At 33.3% G+C, this 20,695-nt stretch overlaps 1 protein-coding gene across 2 annotated transcripts in view; it reads left to right on the top strand.

Moving 5' to 3' along the window:
• Positions 1 to 20,695, top strand: part of Ephrin (ephrin) — a 259,839-nt gene that overhangs the window by 224,403 nt on the left and 14,741 nt on the right. For both annotated transcript variants that reach the window (XM_072531945.1, XM_072531943.1), the window contains exon 3: positions 3,510 to 3,729. In XM_072531945.1, the coding sequence (XP_072388046.1) occupies positions 3,510 to 3,729 (220 nt within the window). The remainder of the gene's footprint in view (positions 1 to 3,509; positions 3,730 to 20,695) is intronic.

Below are 20,695 nucleotides of genomic sequence, written 5' to 3'. Positions count from 1 at the left end.
ATGATATTTTGCATTTGCCATCGAAAAATTTTATAACAACATAGATGAAATAATGTGACTGACAAAAAGAGATGACATAACGATGATCATGGGTGACTTTAACGCTAAAATTGCTCGTAGTGCTAAAGGAGACCACATAGGAGGATACTGTCTAGGTACCAGGAATAATAGAGAAGATAGACTTGTACAATTCTGCGTAGAAAACTATCTGTTAACAGCCAATACCTTCTTCAAACAACATCCTAGAAGCCTATACACATGGAAATCACCTCCAGACAGAAAAGCCAGTATTTTTAGAAATCAAATTAACTTCATTTTACTCAATAACACCTTTAAGAAGTACATACAATCTACGAAAACATACCCGGGAGCTGATATACATAGCGATCACAATCCAGTTATAATGGATTTTAGATTAAAAAGATTTTTCAAAGTCAAAAAGAAAACAGAAAAAAGTTATCTTTAGTAAAGACAATAAAAAAGTATTAGTATGACTTTTTGATAAAATTACATATTCTGACCTCTCTAAATTAAAAATTTTTAAAAAAATTGACAAATTGAATTGGAATACCCACCAAAAGTTACATTTACTAATGGTAATAAGAAAGTATTATTACGACTTTTGGATAAAATACATCCTCTGTCCTCTACAGGCTTTTGAAAAACAAAAAAAAATGTTGCCATTATTAACAAAAGCCTGGTCCTGGCGGTCCTGTTTTGTTTAGTCTAGTCTCATCTGCAGTGGTCCTGCCAGTTTCCGTAATGTTTGTAAGTCCGCACGTCGCGCATGAACATTAGTTTGAAGTTAGTCGTGAAAATTGAACAGTTTTCTGGTTTTCGGCGATCCTGTTGTAAAATAGGAGTTCTTCAAAGATACGTTATACTAGGCAATATATTGAGTATTCGTTAGCTGATGTCCCTGCAGATTTTAAAGGTAACGTACTTCCTTCCAAAGCTGATGTTTTACAGTGTTATTTATGGACAGGGTATAATTTAAAATCTTCAAACTCAAGGGTACATATTGTATATACCCCTTATATATACAAGGGTACATTTTGGTAAGTTTTGATGTAGTTTCGCTTTTCCCTAACTTACCTCGGCAAGTCTGGTCCTGTCTTCCTTAAATAACCATTGGAGTTCTATCCAACCTAACTTCTCTGTTTCTGTGTTTGCAGAATTACTACAATTAGTCTTTGATACTAATTTCTTAGTGTTGGATGATAAATATTACTTACCAATATTTGGAACACCTATGGGTTCCTCTATCTCACATATCCAAGTTAATTATGTTCTTAAGTTAATTGTTGACCGATTAAGGTTATTGAATTTTAAAATCCTTTTTATTAAGTGTTATGTTGATGACCTCATTCTAGAATTCCCACTAGACAGTGGAAAAAAAATTGTAAATGACCGCTTTGTTAGCTTCAGCTGTATCAAACGTCACCCTCGCTTTTCGGGTATACTCATATTCTTATGAGTCCACTCGTAAGTAGTTTAACACACTTTCAAACAAGTACTGTTGACTTTTTGGATCTCTTCATTTATAGCCTTTGAAGTCTTCGCATGGTGTTCCGTCGGTAATATTTGTTTGTCATTTACTACTTATAATAAGACGGTTAAATAATGTTACCTAAAGTTAAATATAAACCAGAGTATTGTCTATTATTTAATAATATCAGTGCTAATTTGGAACTTTGTTTGCCTTTCATTTTGGTTAATTTTTTGTTATATTAGTTACATCAAATTTTTTTTACTTTTACAAAACTGACTTAGTTCTGTTTTTGATAACTTAAACTGAACGTTTTGTATTTTTTAATCTGTATGGTTCAGAACTCAAGCTATTTCTCTTCACTGCCATCTTATTATGCTGCACATCTTTTGTAAGATAAATTATGTGCAATTTTTTTGTATCTATGGATGTTATCTTATTTCAATAATTTTTAGATGAACTGATGATGCCTTCTTCTTCTACTTTTTCCTCTTTATAAGCAATTCTGCTTGTTCTTTGACGGATTAATAGCTCTATGGAAGGTTGTCGCTCCATCTTTTGCCGATTGGTGACTAATCTGGTGCTATTTTGACGACACGACAAGTCTACTCCATTCTGCTTATTCCATTCTTTTTTTCTATTTTGGGTCAATTCATTATCCATACATTTTCTTCTAATGTCTTCACTTTTCTTTCAATCTCTCAGCGTATTTCCTGTAATTCTTCTCAGTACTCTCATCTCTGCCATTTCCAGTAGTCTTTATGTTGTGGCTGTATGGGTCTTGTTTTCAATGCAAATGTCATTATTGGTCTTTACACTGATGATGTGTATGAATTAATATACGAAACGTTTTCAATAAAAGATTGAAGTAGCTGATATCCTTTCTTTTATGTTCCAACATTTATACACAGGTATACATAGTGAATTATATTTATTATGAAAAAGACAGTCAAGATCTAGGTTTTAGGTATTGGGTACCAATGTGTAATGTCTAACCATCGAACGACTCATCAGAAACGGTGGCTATCAATGGGTAACAATATAAACACCTCCGAAAGTTGGGAGCCAATGTAGAATAATAAAACACAACCTTCTTTGGGAGCATTATTAGGCCTCGTCTAGCTCAGTCTCTAAGGTGTGCAACGTCTTGTCTTTAAAGTAATTCTGATAAATGAGTTTGGCTGTGACAAATAAACCCAGATATTAACTAGTCATATTTATTATACATAAAAAATATATAAAATTGAAATTTTAATATTAAATTAAAATCAAAGGTAATCTTGCATACAGCTTAACAAAAAAAGATTTTTAAATGATACTTATGGCTTGTGATGTTGTCTTCAAGTAGTTAAGTTCATGGTTGCTAGTTCCAGTTTTTGATATTAGTATTAAACTCCAGGGATACGTTGAGTTTCCATAGCAGCAGCCACCTGCTGCAATAGGTTATTACCAATGGTCGACCATGAGGTTCAGGAAGTCTCCACCCAAAAAGATGGACAAAAATTAAATTAAGCCAAAAAACTAAAATAATGAACCTTGTGTTAGCAACTGCATGTGTTTTAAAATATTTCCTTGCTATATGAAGATTTGAAAATAATTACAATATTAAATAGCAAGTAGCAAATTGACAAGGGTAACATGAATATAATTATTATGAAACACTAACTGCGTATGGTTTGAACAGAAGCAGATGGGTTTGAGGGTAGATATGTATAAAAAGTGAAATTATAAAAAGACACTAGATATTCCTTAAATATGAACTGTAATTTACCCCAGGGAAGTTTTAACAATGCAAAAGAATTTTCAACAGAATATTTAGTATATAGAAAGTTGATCGAAGGGTTGAGCGCCAACTATTTTTAGAATAAAAATGGTAAAATGAAAGAGACAAGTCAATAAATGTGTATATATATATATATATATATATATATATATATATATATATCTATATAAAACTAATTAAAAATGTTTACAGTAATTAATTGTGTATATAATTTTAATTTATCGATATGCTTTTTAGGTCGACCTGATCTGTCCCGTATATTCGCCTGGTACGCGGGACGAAGAAATAGAAAAATATATAATATACAACGTTTCGAAAGACGAATACGAGACGTGTAGGATAACAAATCCCAACCCTAGGATAATAGCGGTTTGTGATAAACCATACAAACTAATGTACTTTACGATAACGTTTCGACCGTTCACGCCACAACCTGGAGGACTCGAATTCTTACCAGGTAAGTTATTCAGTTTTATATAGATAATATAGAAACTGTTAATATAATAGTTACTTTAACCAAAACCAATTTTCCATTTCTGTAGCAAACAATACCACTACTGGTACTTATGGTGCAACGATGGTTTCTAAAAATATTAAAATCTACCAACATTTAAAGTTTAACTACAAAAAAAATCAGTAAATAATAGTATATCGTTTTATTAGGAGTAAAAACGATACTTTTTGTGGCGAGGCTGTACGTTTGATATTAAGATGGGAACAAAAAGTCATTTTTACTCCGAATAGAACATGTTATTTTCTTTTTCAAACGTTGCAAATAATTTTTATGTTATTATGGTTACTCCTATTGATTGTCACTTTGACAAATAAGAAAAATCGGCCCACTCTTGAGGGAACTGAGGATACGTTTTGACTTCTGGCTGAAAATAGCTTTTTTGTGAGCCTCCAATTATGTTTTGTCATTTTGTAAAACATGCCGTTTTCTATTACTACCCTACTACCCTCTATTATTTCTGATTACTACCCTTTCGGCTAGTTTCAATATATCTACTTTTTTTTTATTGCAATAATGGTGATATGAACTCTATAAATTTAATCTTGTTACTATCCGTTTATTTGTTATATCGAATTATATATTGATTTTCGACAAGCATGTTCTTCTTCTCATTTCGCCGTCTCCTTTCGAAGGTTGGCGATATATATATATATATATATATATATATATATATATATATATATATATATATATATATATATATCGGTTTCAAAACGTCTTGCGTCGTTGTCCGATGCCTAATTTCCACGAATTTCTATCATTCCATTGTTCTTCGGTCAAGTCTCGGGAGCTCATTGCCTTTGTTATTCCCTCCTTCCATGTTCTTTTTGGTCTTCCTCGTTTCTTACGATTTGGTGGTATCCATTTCATGGCGATTTTCGGTAGTCTTGTTTCTGGCATTCTTTGAACATGGCCATACCATATAAGTTGTTTCCTTTCTATGTCTGTTGCCAGTGATCCATCTACCCCCATCCTATTTCTTATTTCATCGTTTCTAATTCTGTCTGCTCTAGATATTCGAAGTGATCGTCTAAATACATCCATTTCTGTTGCTTCGAGTTTTCTTTTATTGCTTTCTGTTAGTCTCCATGTCTCTGTACCATAGGTTAAGCTGGTTTTTATGAGAGATTCATAAATATTGTATTTTCGTCTTTTACCAATTTCTGAGCTCCAAAGAACTCCGTTAAGGCATCCAATTGTTCTACGGGCCTGGGTTATTCGTTTTCTAATTTCCCTATTGTCTGTGCCTGTGGTGTCGAAATCAATTCCTAGGTAGGTATATTCAGTGCAGAATGCAATTTCGGTTGTGTCCATCTGAATGTTGGATAGTTCTGCGCCTATTGGGAGATATTTTGTTTTTTGTGTATTGAGTTCTAAACCCCACTTCTTGTATTCTTCCTGTAGTTTTCTGGCCATATATGTCAGGTCTTCTTTATCGTTGGCTATAAGGACTTGATCGTCTGCAAACTGTAGGGTATATAGGCAAGTTTCTCCCAGATCAATGCCCATTCCTCTACACTTTCTTTTCCACTGATACAGTGCTTTCGCCACGTAGATTTTAAACAATGTGGGGGATATGCAACACCCCTGCCGGAGTCCCTTGTTTACAGGAAATTTTTTTGAAAGTCTATTTCCAATTTTTATTCCCGACGTTGATCCTTCATAAAGCTGTTTAAGGGCGTTAATTACTGTGTGGTTAATGTTTGTTTCCTGCAAAACTTTCCATAGCTTTTTAGCGGGTACAGTATCATAGGCCTTCTGAAGGTCTATAAACATAAGGTGGGTTTCTTGATTGGTACTTGATCTTTTTTCTATTATTTGTTTCAAAACAAACACATTATCGGTGCAGCTCCTTCCCGCTCTAAAGCCAGATTGTTCCTCTTCTTCTTGTTCCTTATATTCTTGTTCGATAATGTCTCGAAGTATCCTTCCATATAGGCGACTTAAGGTACTGGTTACTGATATACCTCGATAGTTTGAGCAGTCCAGTTTACTTCCCTTCTTATGTATAGATGATATGAAGGATACTTTCCACTCATGCGGGACTGGTGCACCGTTTAGATATTGGTTTATACACCAGGTTAATCGTTCAAACAGTTTGTTAGTACCGCATTTGATTAGTTCTGCTGGAATTCCCTCCGGACCTGCAGCTCGACCATTTTTTAGTAGTTGTATCGTTTTTATGACAGTCCTCTCATCGATGTTTATCGTTTCTCCCTGTATGTGTATTTCAGTTGGAGACATTTCTCTATATTCCTCTCTGTTTTCTGTTAATAGATTTTCGTAATGTCGGATCCAGTTCTCTGTTGTTATTAATTGTATGTTTGTTTCTCTTTTTTCATTTGATTTAACTTTTGTCAGGAATTTCCACGTCTCTGAGCATTTTCTACCTCCCATATATGTGTCTATCTCTTTGCATTTTTTGTCCCACATTTCTCGTTTAGCTGTGTTTACTAGTTGTCGTGTTCTTTTTTTAATATCTTTGTATTCTTCTCTATCCAACTCCTGTTTTGTATTTAGCCATTTGTGGTATGCTTTTTTCTTCCGAAGTACTAGTTCTTCAATTTCTTGATTCCACCAAAGTTTTTTACTAGCGGAATTAGTTTTTAGTCCAATGGCCTCCTCTGCTGCTTCTTTGATGCTACTTGTTATGTTTTCGTAAATTTGTTCTACTGACTGGTCTTCTATATTATGTAGCAACTTTTCGTCTAATCTGTGCTGGTATAGGTTTCTTGTGCTTTCGTTGATAAGGCTGTTTAAGTTATATCGTTTGTTCGTTATTACTTCTGTTTGTTGAGGTTCCTCATTAACGTTATTGTCCTTGTTAGATTTAAAAGGAAATACCATTTTTGTCCTAACTATATAGTGGTCGGAACCACACGTCAGTCCTCTAAGTACTCTTACATCATTCACTTTTAAGGTAGTGCTTTGTTTGACTATTACATAGTCAATGATCGATTTTAGATTCCTTGTATGTTGTACCCATGTGTACCCAATTGGCAATTGTAGTTTTGGAAACTGCTGCGCGAAAGATCTCTGCGGATGAGCGGTCGAACCATCTCCTCAGGTCTTTCAGCCACGAGTTCTGCCGTCTTCCTACTGATCTTTTGCCCTGTACTTTTCCTTGCAGTATAACTTGAAGTAATTCATATCTTTCGTCTCTCAACACATGACCCAAGTATTGCATTTTCCTCTCTTTGATTATTCTTAGTAATTCTTTTTGTTTACACATGCGACGAAGTACCTCAACATTAGTAACTCTTTGTACCCATGGAATCCTCAACATTCGTCTGTATATATACATCTCAAAGGCATCTATTCTTTTTTCTATTTCAGAGTGCAATGTCCAACTTTCACAGCCATACAGTAAGACAGAAAAAACGTAACATCTGATCATTCGGATTCTAAGCTGTAGACTAAGGTCTGATCTTGTAAAAAATGTTTTCATGCTCATGAATGTTTTCCTTGCTTGTTCGATTCTTGATAGGATTTCTTTTTTTGGATTACATTGACTATTGATATTTGTTCCCAAATGTTTTATGGAATTTACCTGTTCTATTATTTGACCCTTGGCATACACCTGTACGTTTATTGGTGTCTTAGAAAATACTAAAGTTTTAGTTTTGGAAACGTTTAGATGTAAACCGAACATTTCGCTGTGGTGAACTACCGCATTTATTATATTTTGTAGTTCTTGTGCGTTGCTTGCTATTAAGACGGTATCATCAGCATATCTGATGTTGTCTATGCTGATTCCGTTAATCTTAATTCCGCCTTGGACCTCGTCTAATGCTTCTCTGAATATAGACTCCGAATACAAATTAAAGAGTAGCGGTGATAAGACGCAACCCTGTCTCACTCCTCGTCGGATTTGTATGTCTTCGGATGTTGTGTGCTCTATTTCAAGACACATTATTATCGACACATTAAAATATTTTGACTTTTCGGATAAAATAATACGATTAAATAAATCTGTTCTTAATGAAACCAAAAGTAAAGTTATGGTAGAAGGTCATGTCTCTGACAGCTTTAATATCACTGGAGGCCTTGCGACAAAGTGAACCCCTGTTTACTGTATTTTTGAATCTAATACTGGAAAGAATTCTAAGGGAAAGCCATATGCACACAAAAAGCTCAATCTACCACCACAAACATCAATGCGTAGAATTGCGGACGACCTTGCCCTAATAACAAGTAGACCAACAGAATTAAGAGGCATTTTTAAAAAACTCGAGAGAACAGCCAGGGAGTATGGGCTGGAAGTAAATGAAGAAAAAACAAAGTATATGTGGATGAGAGGAAATAATGAACTCTTGAATATGTTGCCTGTGCGATTCCATTTCAAATAGGTAAAAGGAAATAAGAATAAAACTTATATCAATTTATTCTACCACCAACGACCGGTTTCGCATACTGTATTTTGCTATGCATCTTCAGGTCAACGGTAGAACGGTACATGATATAATAAATGCTGAAAATATAATAACCCGTATTAGGGTGCTGTTTCGTACAGAATATACGGCAATTATTCCAATATTATATGTGTATGATTAATAAATATGAATTTAAATTAAATAAAAAAATAAGTGAAAAATGACTTAGTAAAATTGAAATTAAATAAAAATATTACTTACATGCAGATACAAGGATTATTATTAAATGTTTGAGAAAACAACAAGTTTAAAAATCCGTTATGGTAAACTGGTGTGAACTGCAACTATTTAACGAGTAAAGGGATAGTTTTTGAGCGACAAAAGATATTAACAACTAGACTGGAAATGTAGGTATTTTTTTATATAAAACACGATGGAATTGAAATTGAATGTGATTGAATTGAGCTGAACTGAATTGTTCAATACTGTACAGCACAGGCAAATATAAGTGAGCATTGGGTATGTAATAATAACAGATCATTCAGATTAATGCGTGGAATAAATTTAGACATTAGACAGATAGATAGACTTACCAGCCCGACGTTTTATAACAGTATTGTTCGATCGGTGTTTGGCACAGAAATAAAATAATCTCGTCATCGTTCCTAATGTTTAAAGTTACAGAACCGTTTTGAATCAACTCAGTAAATACACTTTCTTCTATGGTGGCGTCCCAGGACAAGTGGCGCTAAGAGAAACAATGAGGCGCCATGGACATCCGACCCTTACAAATGTGGTACAACACAGTAATAATTGTGATTTACATTGAATATACTTTACGAGTAATTGTAGTTTCACCAGTACATATTTAATAGCTAGGTAGGTCATAAGGTGGGCACCTCGGGTCTTCTAATCCTGCTTGGTTTTCCGTAGAAGTTTTCCATTTCTCTATAATATAACCCTAGCAATAAAATACCACTTAGAATAAACCTCATCTGGAATCCACCTTATAACAATGCAAGAACTTGTAGAGGCTAGCAAGTCAAAGAATTAACTGGTGTAACAAAAAGGAACAACTTAAATATACTGCTATGCGGAGAGGGAAAGATCGTTATCTTTTTTGTATCTGACAGACTTCTATCTAATATTGCCCTTCCATTGATTTGTCTGTTGTGGCTAGTTTGTTCATATTTGCCTTGGCTATGCTCCAGTTTTGACATATATATGTGATGATAGAAAGGATGCACTGGTTGAACACTTTGCTCCTTAGGTATTGAGGTATTTTGCAGTTCTTAAGTATTCAACTGAGTTTTACAAATTCTGTCCATACCAATGTTGTTCTTCTAGTGATTTCCGCACTTTGTGCATTATTTGTGCAATAGATCACATGTCATAAATCATTTAAAAAAATATCCGTAAGGGAATCTTACGTCGAGGTTTGCTATTAAATCATAACTTCATATTATTCCTCAGATTCAGATATACATTTTAATACATTTTTGCAGATTTTCAGCAATAGTTTCACAGTGTTTAAAATTTGTGAAATTAGAGTTATTTGACCTTTATTTTGAACATTTTTGGATAATGGATATTTCAACGTTGAAAACAAAGTTATTTTTTTTATTTTCTTTCTCATAGTTAAACAATAAAATAACTCAAATTAAATTTGTTTAAGTCTTATATTTTCTAAGTTTAAAACAAATTATAGTTAATAAATAGTAACAAGTCACAAAAGATCTGATATATCAAAACCCCTGTCCGCTAAAATAAATTCTCCTTCTTCAATAAGTCCTAAAATTCCGCATTCTACTGTAATTTTTCTATCTGAAATGCTGACTTTATAAAAATTAGATACATATTATAATTTCACCTTTTTCAGATCATGCGATTAGTATTTTAAAGGTATTGGTTTAATAATATGTAGAATGTGTTGCCTGTTGTATAATAGGGTCACTGCTTCGGTCTATTGGAATTTCGGTACGGTCCAGAATAATTTTGTACTGGTTTTCTGAAGTTGTTTTAATGTTTCAAAGATAATTTTTTTTAAGCAAGTGTAAAGATGCTTGATCCACTTAACAAATATTTTTCAGACAGTTTGAATGTCTACTGCAAAGAAATGCTTTAATTTAGAATAAAACAAATTAAGTCTATTTTTCATAAGCGTTAACAGTTAATTTTCCACTGAAAGAGCACTATGAATTTTAATGTATGATTTTCCAAACTCTTCAACAAAAAACTTAAATAATTTTCTTGAAAAAACAGTAAAATATTTCTTCGCACAAAAAGTCAAAAGGAATTAATTGACTTCTACTCCATGGTATAACGGTTTTAGTTGTAATACATGTTTTTGAACTCTCTGATTTATTTTCATTAGCATTAGTTGAACCACACTTTTGTGTAGCATACATAACTGTTTGTAATAATTCTGTATTTGTTTGCTCTTTTTGTTTGTTTGTTTGGTGGCAATACTGCTGCGCAAAGTCTTTTTCTATATCTATAACTTCTCCTAGAGTCCTTCACTCGAGTCTCCAACTTTCTGTTGGTAAATTTACTGAAGGTACTGCATCTCTTTTAAGGATCCTCCGTTGTCCTAGGAAAATAAGACAATGACAATGCAAGAAATTGGGAATTTTTAACTTACTCAAACTTGTAACGGTATAACTTTCATTTGAAAAGTGCCTGGAACAGATTTTTGTGCGCTTGCTGATACTTTTTTCAGACCTGATAGCGATCAACCATCGTTGTTGTAAAAGTTTATTTAAGGGGAATTTATGAAACTTAACATTGCCAGTTTTTTTGGAAACTGAATTGCATTGTGGCACACAACAATTGTACGGTATACTGTAAAGTTTTAGTAAAAGTGTCGAAACAATTAAAATGTCGCAAATAACTTATTAAAACTTAAATCACTTACAAAATTGCATACCAATTAGAAAACGAGTACCAAACAATGTAAATAAATGGCAGAATAAAATAAGGTTATGTTTTAATACCAAACCCTGACGCCAGCGGCGCCACCTACATGCATGTGATCTATTATATTCATTTTTTTGCTTCATGCGTAGGCGTTACCCTCGTCAATTTCTTATTCTACTAAAGGCTATGCATTGAAAAATGCAAATTTCTCCAACTTATCTAGGGAAAAATCAAATAAACCTGCATTATATGAGAAAATAAAGTAAAGATTGTTATAAAAAAAAAGAAAAAAGACTAAACAGTATGATTTATATTGTATAATATTAAACAACTGCTGTGTCTCTATTTAACAAGCTAGTGAAAAATTAAAGAACAATAAATCTCAGCATTTTTTGTGAATCAACAAAAGGTACAAAATATTCTGACTGGACTAATATATAGGGTATATAAAAAAATTCTACTTCTTTTGACATAAAAGTGAATATAACACCATTGAGTTTTGAATAGACATTTAATATAGTAGGTAAATCAACGTTATAGTTGGGTGTGAAAACAATTATGTAAAACACAAAAAGACTAAAAAGATAAGTATATTATTACCGACAGCCGGTACTTATTAAAAAAATGGACCGGTATCGTATTCTAAGTAACTGAAGTGTAAGCAGTTCACAAGTATGGTGTAAAAGCCTTTAATGGGACCATACCAAGAGGGAGCACAAGTTCACACCCATAGTCTGACTTCTTTATTTATTAAAACAAAGGCCTTCCATGGGTACAACTGTCCATCCTTTACTTTTTAAAGGGTAGAAAAGAATAGAAAAAATGAACATTTCGAAACCCTATAAGGTTCGCAAGATGGCTGTTTTTATCGTCAACGGCATTGGTGAATTTCAGCGAGCAGTATGAAAGTGTAAGGAGAAGAATGTTTGGGGGAGATTGAGCAAACAAATCATTTTTTATCGACTTCCTTCGTTTAAAAAATTGTGTGTAGATGCGGTTGAGAAATCTGAGATGCTGGTTTCTTATTTCAAGTGTATGAGTCATTTGATTACTTACCTATACATTATATTGTGTCGTTGAGGTGTTTAACTTCGTTCATGAGATCAAGTTTTTGTTTTCTTTTTTAAACAGAGGGGGATAAGATTCCCATTTGTAATAATGGCCGTGAAAATATTATCTAAAAAATCTAATAATCTAATTTAAAAGAATTAACTCTGATGTAAATTGTAATCGCTTAAAATATAAATATGTAGGATGCAGTGGCGCACTTAGAATTTGTCTGAGGGGGTTTGGTTGGGTACCGAATTTTTTTTTGCTACCTCCATTTTGAGTCGTTAAAATTTGGGTTTTAGAATAATTTAAAGTACTAAAGCAGTGCCAAAGATTCAGGTTCTATTATCCTGCCCACGATACACAAATACCGGTATGCTTTTGCTCACGCTCTATCTCTCTCGCACTGTGTGACGTAACGTGCGAAGCAAAATTTCTATTAGAACACCAACACTTGCCCTGTTAGTCGGTTAATATAAAATATATAGGCAATCTAATATATATATATATATATATATATATATATATATATATATATAAGCATGCATATTTGGCACACTTTACAATGTGTACTTTACAATGTTTTTATTTTTTCTTGGGTATAGGTTTTCTGATTATTGAAAAATAAAAATAACTTGTTTCGACGTTTCGCTATATAAAGTGTATATATTTATATTAATGTAGGAATATAATAATGTCTTTTCAATTAATAAGCATAAAAATTAATTCTATTTTATACATATTTCGATGGTCGGATTCATTACTGGAATATTTCCAAAATCGTGTATTTGAACAAAGTATGTAGAATGGTTAAATATTAAAAGTACTTAATAAAAAGTACTTAACAAACATATTAAAGAAAAAATAAAAAAGGTTAAAGAGTACTGGATTACACTTAAATATGATGAGGCGGAAAATTGCTTCAAGGTAACAACTAAAAATTAGTTTAGATGAAGATAAGTTACATAGTGTATTGTAAATGTTTTTATTGTTTATAATGTGTTAACATTATAAAAAAATTGGCGCCGTCATTTTCGTCAAAAAATTAATAATGAGTGGCTCCTCCTTGATTTTCTATACACTCAGTTACTCTTTCTATACTCATCCAGATTCGTCTTATGGTATGCCACAGGTCTTCTAAGTTTGCTGGAAGACGTGGCAATCGATTTAGGTTTCGACCTAACATATCCTACACATGTTCGATAGGTGACAAATCAGCGATTTTGATGGCCACTCTAAAGTCCAACTCCATGGTTCCACGGGCAATATGAGGTCTTGTGTTGTCCTGTTAAAAGATCATTTGGAATGGTTTTTAGATAGGGATGTAAAACCAGTTGCATTATTTTACCAATAAATCGTCGAGCTGTCAGAGTGTCGTTAATAAGAACTAGAGATGACCTGCTTCCAAACATATAGCACCCCATACCATAATGCTTCTCATATTTCGTCTCTCACCTCAAAACCGTCTTACCCTTATGCGCCCAACCAATCAGAGCCAACCAAACAAAACCTAGATTCACCACTGAAGCAGACAAAATTCCATTGGCTATTCCAGTTTTGCCGAGCTCTGTATCATTCTAAACGTCGAGCCTTATGCGGTGGTGTCAAAGGGAACACCAAAAGCGGATGGTAAGTTCTCAGCCCCATTCCAAGTAATCTTTGATTAACTTTTCTTCTTGAGACTACCCTTCCTGTAACTGCATCTAAATATCTTACTTGATGTACACTGTCCCGTCTATTTTTGAGAGCAAGAAAAGTCTAAGATGGCGCAAATCACGCCCTTACAATATTCTAGGACGTCCAGACCCTCCACGACGCCGATAAGTCTCATCATTGGACAACCTTCTCCAAACTCCTCGTGAAATTTCCCGTAAACCAAATTCGGCCTCTTTCGTGCCTATAATGCGTCCTTTTTCGAACTCGTTTAAATGACGAAATTGCCGACGACCACGAACTCTTGGTATTTAATTTTTTTTTTTTTGAGTAAATCAAAAACAATCCAAAATGACTAAAAATTAGAAATAAACTAAATTAAATACACAGAAGTAAACTTTCTTATCTTTTTTGTTTTTGCACAAAAAAAAGAAAAAAACTTCAATTAAAAAAAAGATAGCGAGGTAAAAACTTTATCACATATATATTTTTAGATAAGACTTACAAAGAAATACTTTTGATCTAAATAAATAAGTGTTGCATTTTTTTGGTCATTTGTATATAACAAAAAGTCGAATAATAGAACTTGCCCAAAAATGGGAAACGAAACTGAACAAGCTTACTGGTCAAATATTCCATGCCAAAGGCAAGCAGATATAACGGCCGAACATATTATCTTCAAAACAATTGTAGAGTAATTGTTCTAAGAACATGTAGATAGGGATGTAAAACCAGTTGCATTATTTCACCAATATATCGCCGAGCTGTCAGAGTGTCGTTAATAAGAACTAGAGATGATCTGCTTTCCAAACATATAGCATCCCATACCATAATGCTTCTCATATTTCGTCTCTCACAGAATTGAAATCTCTATATTCTTCTGAAATTTAACGGAGAAAAGAATTCATCTAACTCTTTTGTGCTTACATGACATGTGCTGTGTATTAAAATTGCAACTAATTAATCTACATTTCTAGGAATTAACAAAATCAATTTATATATTTGTAAACAGCATTATATGCATTTCCGATAAAATGAGTTCAAATTCTGATTTGAATTGGAAAAGCTGACTTTGATATTGAAATTCGAATGCGATTGAAACATTATTACAAAACCATAACGCAAAGTTTTCATAAATTTCCATTATCAGTAGGTAACTTTATTAATTCAACTTGAAAACGAGTAAATAGCATTTATGTTTGTGAGTTTGTGTAATAACTTTATTAGTAGGTAGTAATAGTGCGTACTTTCAAAGGGGCTTTAATTTCAATAATTTGATCGACAAGACCGCCGCCAATAGCTGATTTAGCTGCTTATTTTATTTATTTAGCTCAACATATCTAGGGATCCAGTGCGTAAAAGTTAAAATTCTAATTCGTAAAGTGTAAACTACACAATTATATAAACAAAATACTTCAACTAATAAAAAAATAGAATTTATTATATTTCAATTTTCCTTTTTTCTGTTCAGAGCTGTCTAAATTTTTTTATTACTTCTTTCTATTTTCTCCTATTCTGTGCACCGTTCTTCTAGTCTTTTACCGTTATACAGCGTGTTATTTTTACATCGTGTAACAAATATAATTTGCTTATAAGGGGCTAAAAGGGGGACTCAGCAGCTATTGGCTTGGAGATAGGGTAAGCAAAAAAATTAAAACGTTTGCGAACGGCTACTCGTGTTTTGGTTGGAGAGCAAGGTCATGGATAAGGATTCCTCTTTTGGGGGGCTGGGAGAAATAACTATGAAAAAGAAATAAAAAATCAGAGATGTCCTGGGCAAATACTAAACAAGGAGATTTCTAAACTATTTAAAATTAGGACGCCGTTTAAAAAAATTCTGTTGCTACTTAGAAAGAAAATTCATTCCTAAAAATGTTTTAATGGTAAATATCTTTTTAAAAGAAATAATTTTTTTAAACTCCTAGTTTAAGAGAAAAATTACATATTTATTTTTATTGTACAACAGTTATACCATACCAAACTGGACTTCAGGTTATCCTTGATGATAACAATATATTCTTCAAACTCGGCTTCTTGTTTTCCACTTGTCGGAAGAACCATGTCGGCTTGCTTAACCCTCAGACGCTGTTATCAAATCCCTTGTCACAGGATACAGTTTACAACAAAACGGTGATTAACTCACTTTCAAAAGATTGCTAGATGGCATATTGAGCCCAAATCACCTTCTTTTCACCAAAACTCATGGAATTAATCGAAACTGCCGATTTTTAACTCTCTGATTGATAACGAACCTTCTCCGTTCGAAGAGTATCGAATATTGAAGTCCTGATGGCCAAATTTGGACTTCCACAATGAAAATGACTGCTCTCGCGGCCGGTCCATCGAGAAATGACATCATCCTCGAAAATTGGTATAAATAAACATAAGTAGCAAGATTCTTGTTTATTTCCTGAGCAAATATTTAGGCGGAACCAAGATCCTTAGGCGCAAGACTAAAAATGTTTTGGTTATCAATCTCAGAGACGCAAAAAGGTTAAGAATCTTTTTCGGTGTTTTATTATATACGGAGTGAAACGAAAATCCTACAATAGTAGTACATAATATCTGTTTCTTCGCCTTTTCTTCTCGTATAAACTATTTCTATCTCGTATAAATATTTAATTGCATACAAAGTGTATATCAAGCAGTACATGAAGTACTTACGGTGTGAGTACACATTGAGACATTTTCTGCTTTTGAAAAAATATTTTTCCATACAAGAAAATTACCGCTGGAACTTGGCATATTTAAATTTACGTTTCACAATAATATATATTTTTTTTTTCACTGTGAATATTTTCCTCAAATACACGAAGTTGAAGTTAGTGTCAATATTCTTGATCTGATTACAATCGACATACCCTTGGTCGGTCCTGTAGCCAGTATGTGTCCTAACTCGATGGAATTGATTTCATTGAAATAAGTGGGTCTGTGAAATACCTTCCGGAACTAGTGTTTGCAATTTCCCGGCTATTACTCGAACAACGTTTCTGAATTTTCCAATAATTCTACGATTTTTCCCATCGTTTAGGATTAAAGAGGACCAATACCACAACCCAAATAAAATGTGTTTTATTTTACACGTATACGGTAATCTGAAAAAGTCCCATTATAGGCCAGTAAGCTTTAGCTTCATACCCTAATGTTCCAGTTTTAAGTTTTTACTCCAGAGAAACTAACAATATATTTTACTTATATTTGTTAATTATAGCAATTTATTTATTTCAGGATATAAAAATTAAAAAATCAGTGTAGAAATGTTTAGTATTATTTATTATAAAAAATTATATATATATATATATATATATATATATATATATATATATATATATATATATATATATATATATATATATATATATATATATATATATATATATATATAAGAAAAAAGAAGTATTTGTGACTCGTTTGGAACAAATATATAACTGTTTTGGATGGGTTGGAGTCAATAAAAGTCCCTTTTACCGTATATACGTATTTCTGACTATCGGTCGTCTTGAGTACGGTGCAGCCAAGTTAGAAAAAGGAGCATGTTAACTTGAGAAATGATCGCTACAGGAGCAATGCGACCAATTTGTGGCATTAGAGTTAGAAGACCCTGATTGTTTCCAGGGCAACAATGAACAATAACCACGGAGGAAGCTACAGCTACCTCAAGAAAGGAATGGCAAACGTTAAAACGTTTAAAACAAATAGAAAAGGTTAATGCGAGTGAATACTAAAAGTAAAATGTAATGGCATGTCTCGCAAAACAGTAAAACAACAAATAAAATAGGTATATGCGTATTTCTGGCTATTGGTCGTCTTCAGTACGGTGCAGCCATGTTAGAAAAGTAGTATGTTTACTTGTGAAAGGATCATTACATGAGTAATGCGACCAACTTGTGGCATTAGAGTTAGAAGACGCTGATGGTTTCCCAGGCAACAACTAACAATAACCACAGAGGAAGCTACAGTTACCTGAGGAAATGAATGTCAAACGTTAAAACGTTTAAAACAGATAGAAAAGGTTAATGCAAGTGAATAATAAAATTAAAATGTAATGGTATGTGTCGCAAAAACAAAAAACAAAATAGGTATATCGAGGAAAGGCAAACGTATATACGTATTATTACTGACTATGTCTCGTCTTCAGTACGGTGCAGCCAAGTTAGAAAAGGAGCAAAAGGGGGGGTGTAAGAAGGCAAAGTAGAACTATTACACCCTTATCTCTAGCTAAATCAATAACTTCAAGACTTATGTTAAATGTCAGTCTAGAATGAGTAGCACAGACGATTCTTTGCTTGCTTTTGAAAACAAAATAAATTTTTTGAGCCAGAGATAGAGTAAATCAGAAGTTATCCATCCACTAATCTGCCCAATCTCCTGCCGGTATACCCAGTTCAAACTTGCTGCTTTTTCTTTCGGGAAAACATTAACATTGGAAGCATGAATGCCCTCCAGCTGACATGTTTAGAGCAGTTACAGTCTCTTCACGTTCAACAGAGGTTAAGATACCAACTTGACGTTTACCTCTTAAAGCTATTATTTTTGACTGGCTTTTTGGGTTGACAGCTAAGATTCTAAAATCTTTAAAAATTAACCCAAACAATCTATTTTCCATGCCTAGTAAGTACTTGACTAGTTCTTCCTCTTGTTCCTCAAAGAAAACACATTGAAATTTTGTTCCCCCTTTTTTGTTGGCGCTATAGTTCGGATCTTCCAACTGTTTTTTTAACATGCCTTTCCAATGTTGATCTAGGAACATTAAATTGTTTGGAAGTTTTCCGGTAACCCATTTCACCACCCATTACAGCTTGATAGCTTCATACATTGATACGATTAACCATTCTTATCGATTCGTCTTGTTACAATAATTTCTTTGTTTCTCCAGTTTCTAGGGAGCCTTTCTTCGCAACTGTGTCGTCAAACATATAACTGACTGATGATATTATTAGAAGAAGAGTAAAAAAGCTGATTGTAAACCCAGATCTGCCTAGCATAAAATATTTATCCCGTTGTCAAAACAGGAAATGGCAAATTTTGCTGATAATCGAAACAAATAGTCTCCACAGTTTCATCGATTTGCGCCATTTCAGTTTTTTCTTTTAAATCATCGTAAAACGCTTGGGCTTTTCGGGAACTTCTTTTTGAACGTTCAGTTGGTGCTTAAGTTCGTCCATGCAGCATAAGTTGTATTTTCAACAGATCACAAGTAGCACAAGTGTCCGATCGCGGATAACCAAATGACAAATTAAAATGTTCTGTGAAATACCTATAATAGTAATCATACGTAACTGTAGGTTTTATTTTTTCGTGCCTTTTAAACAGACAATATTGCTGGGATCATATTTTTTTTAAATAAAGTTCGTAAATTTTTCACACATTTAACTCTGCTGATACATAATTTTTTTTATTTTCATTTCGTGAATTGTGTGATTCACGCACTGGTAAACTATTTATGTGCTTCTCAATCTGTTTCACAATATTTTTCTTGCTTTTTGTTTGGTCGATTATGGTGTTTACCACGGGAGTCCTTTTCAAGCACCACACCAGAAGCTCTTGACTGTGCCATTTTCAATACTCTTGATTTGTGAACCGCATGTAAGTTAGAAAATGCTGAGCGACACACTTTTACAGATTTTGTACCCATTTTAACACTATAGTGATAAGAATATTTCTTTGTTTCACGTAGGCTGGTTTTTCTCCGTTTAAAAACATTTCTTACATCTATGAGCGACCCTAAATAACTATCTTGAATGTTCTTATCTCCCATTGCATAAAATTCTGTAAATATTTTTCTCCATTTCCGTCAGTTTTTCAAAGCACTGGCTACGACACTCACACCTGGACCCTTGTTTCTTTGCTGCAATATTTTTACCACTACTAGTTGTGTATTGTTTTCCAGCGTTCATCTTATCTGCAATTACATTGTTATATGAGCATTATTTTATATTTTTAAAACTTATAAAGTTACCTTCTTTGTTATCGTTGTTTATATCATACTCTTTGCTTCTTTTGTTGCCACTTTCTTCTTCCACTACATAATGTGGGTCGGCATCACTATTGTCGGAATCATGATATGGATCACTTTCACCAGAAAACACCATTTTCGCAGAGTGATATATACACTCCACTTTACAAACGAGGAAAGTGTGAGGTTAGAACTTCCTCAGCCTTGGGCACAAAAACCGGTCAGGTGAATCACATGGCCGGTTATTGCACTCAATACCATCGATCCTAAGGACTATGCTATTAACAGTTTTAGCGCAATAACCGTCCACGTTATTGTACATGGAGTTTCTTACACAATACGTGTACGGGTTTTGCTCCAAACTGTGCGCAGGTATTTTGAAGGCAAGAAATGCCATAAACTCAATTTTGTCAAAAATGGTGTTTGACCGGTTTTTGCACCAAACCCTTCAATTGCAATTCACTATCTACTACCAGTAATATAAGTTAGGTTGGGATGTATAAATTTATTTAGTTCTTTTAGATTTTCTTTTTTTATAAAATTAAAATTTGAAAGTATTATTTTGACCCTCATGATTTCGAAAATTCAGTTTTCATTTTTCGAAAACATATTTATTTACTCTGTGTAGAATAAGGTCAGGTTAGGTTAATTATTTTAAAACCATTGTTGAAAACCACGATTTCATTAAAAATAAAATATATAAATAATAAATTACCCGCAGAATTAGACTCGTAGACTAAAAACGTTTTGTACACTAGTGATTTAACTACTGCTTTTAGGAAAGAAGTGTCTTAGTTTATTGTAGCTGTAGAATCCCGAGATTTTGATGGCATTATTATGAAGTAGACCGTGGAACATAAAATCCTTTGCCAAAAAGAAAAGCATTTGCATTAAGTTCGCCGTAAAATTGCACCAGCCTTTGGAAAAATATTTTGCTATTAGAACTGAGCTGTTATTTACT

This window comes from Diabrotica undecimpunctata, chromosome 5, assembly GCF_040954645.1.
Source record: "Diabrotica undecimpunctata isolate CICGRU chromosome 5, icDiaUnde3, whole genome shotgun sequence".
Taxonomy (NCBI): Eukaryota; Metazoa; Arthropoda; class Insecta; order Coleoptera; family Chrysomelidae; genus Diabrotica; species Diabrotica undecimpunctata.
Note: the sequence above shows the minus strand (reverse complement) of the source record. Positions and strands in the feature narration are given on the sequence as shown.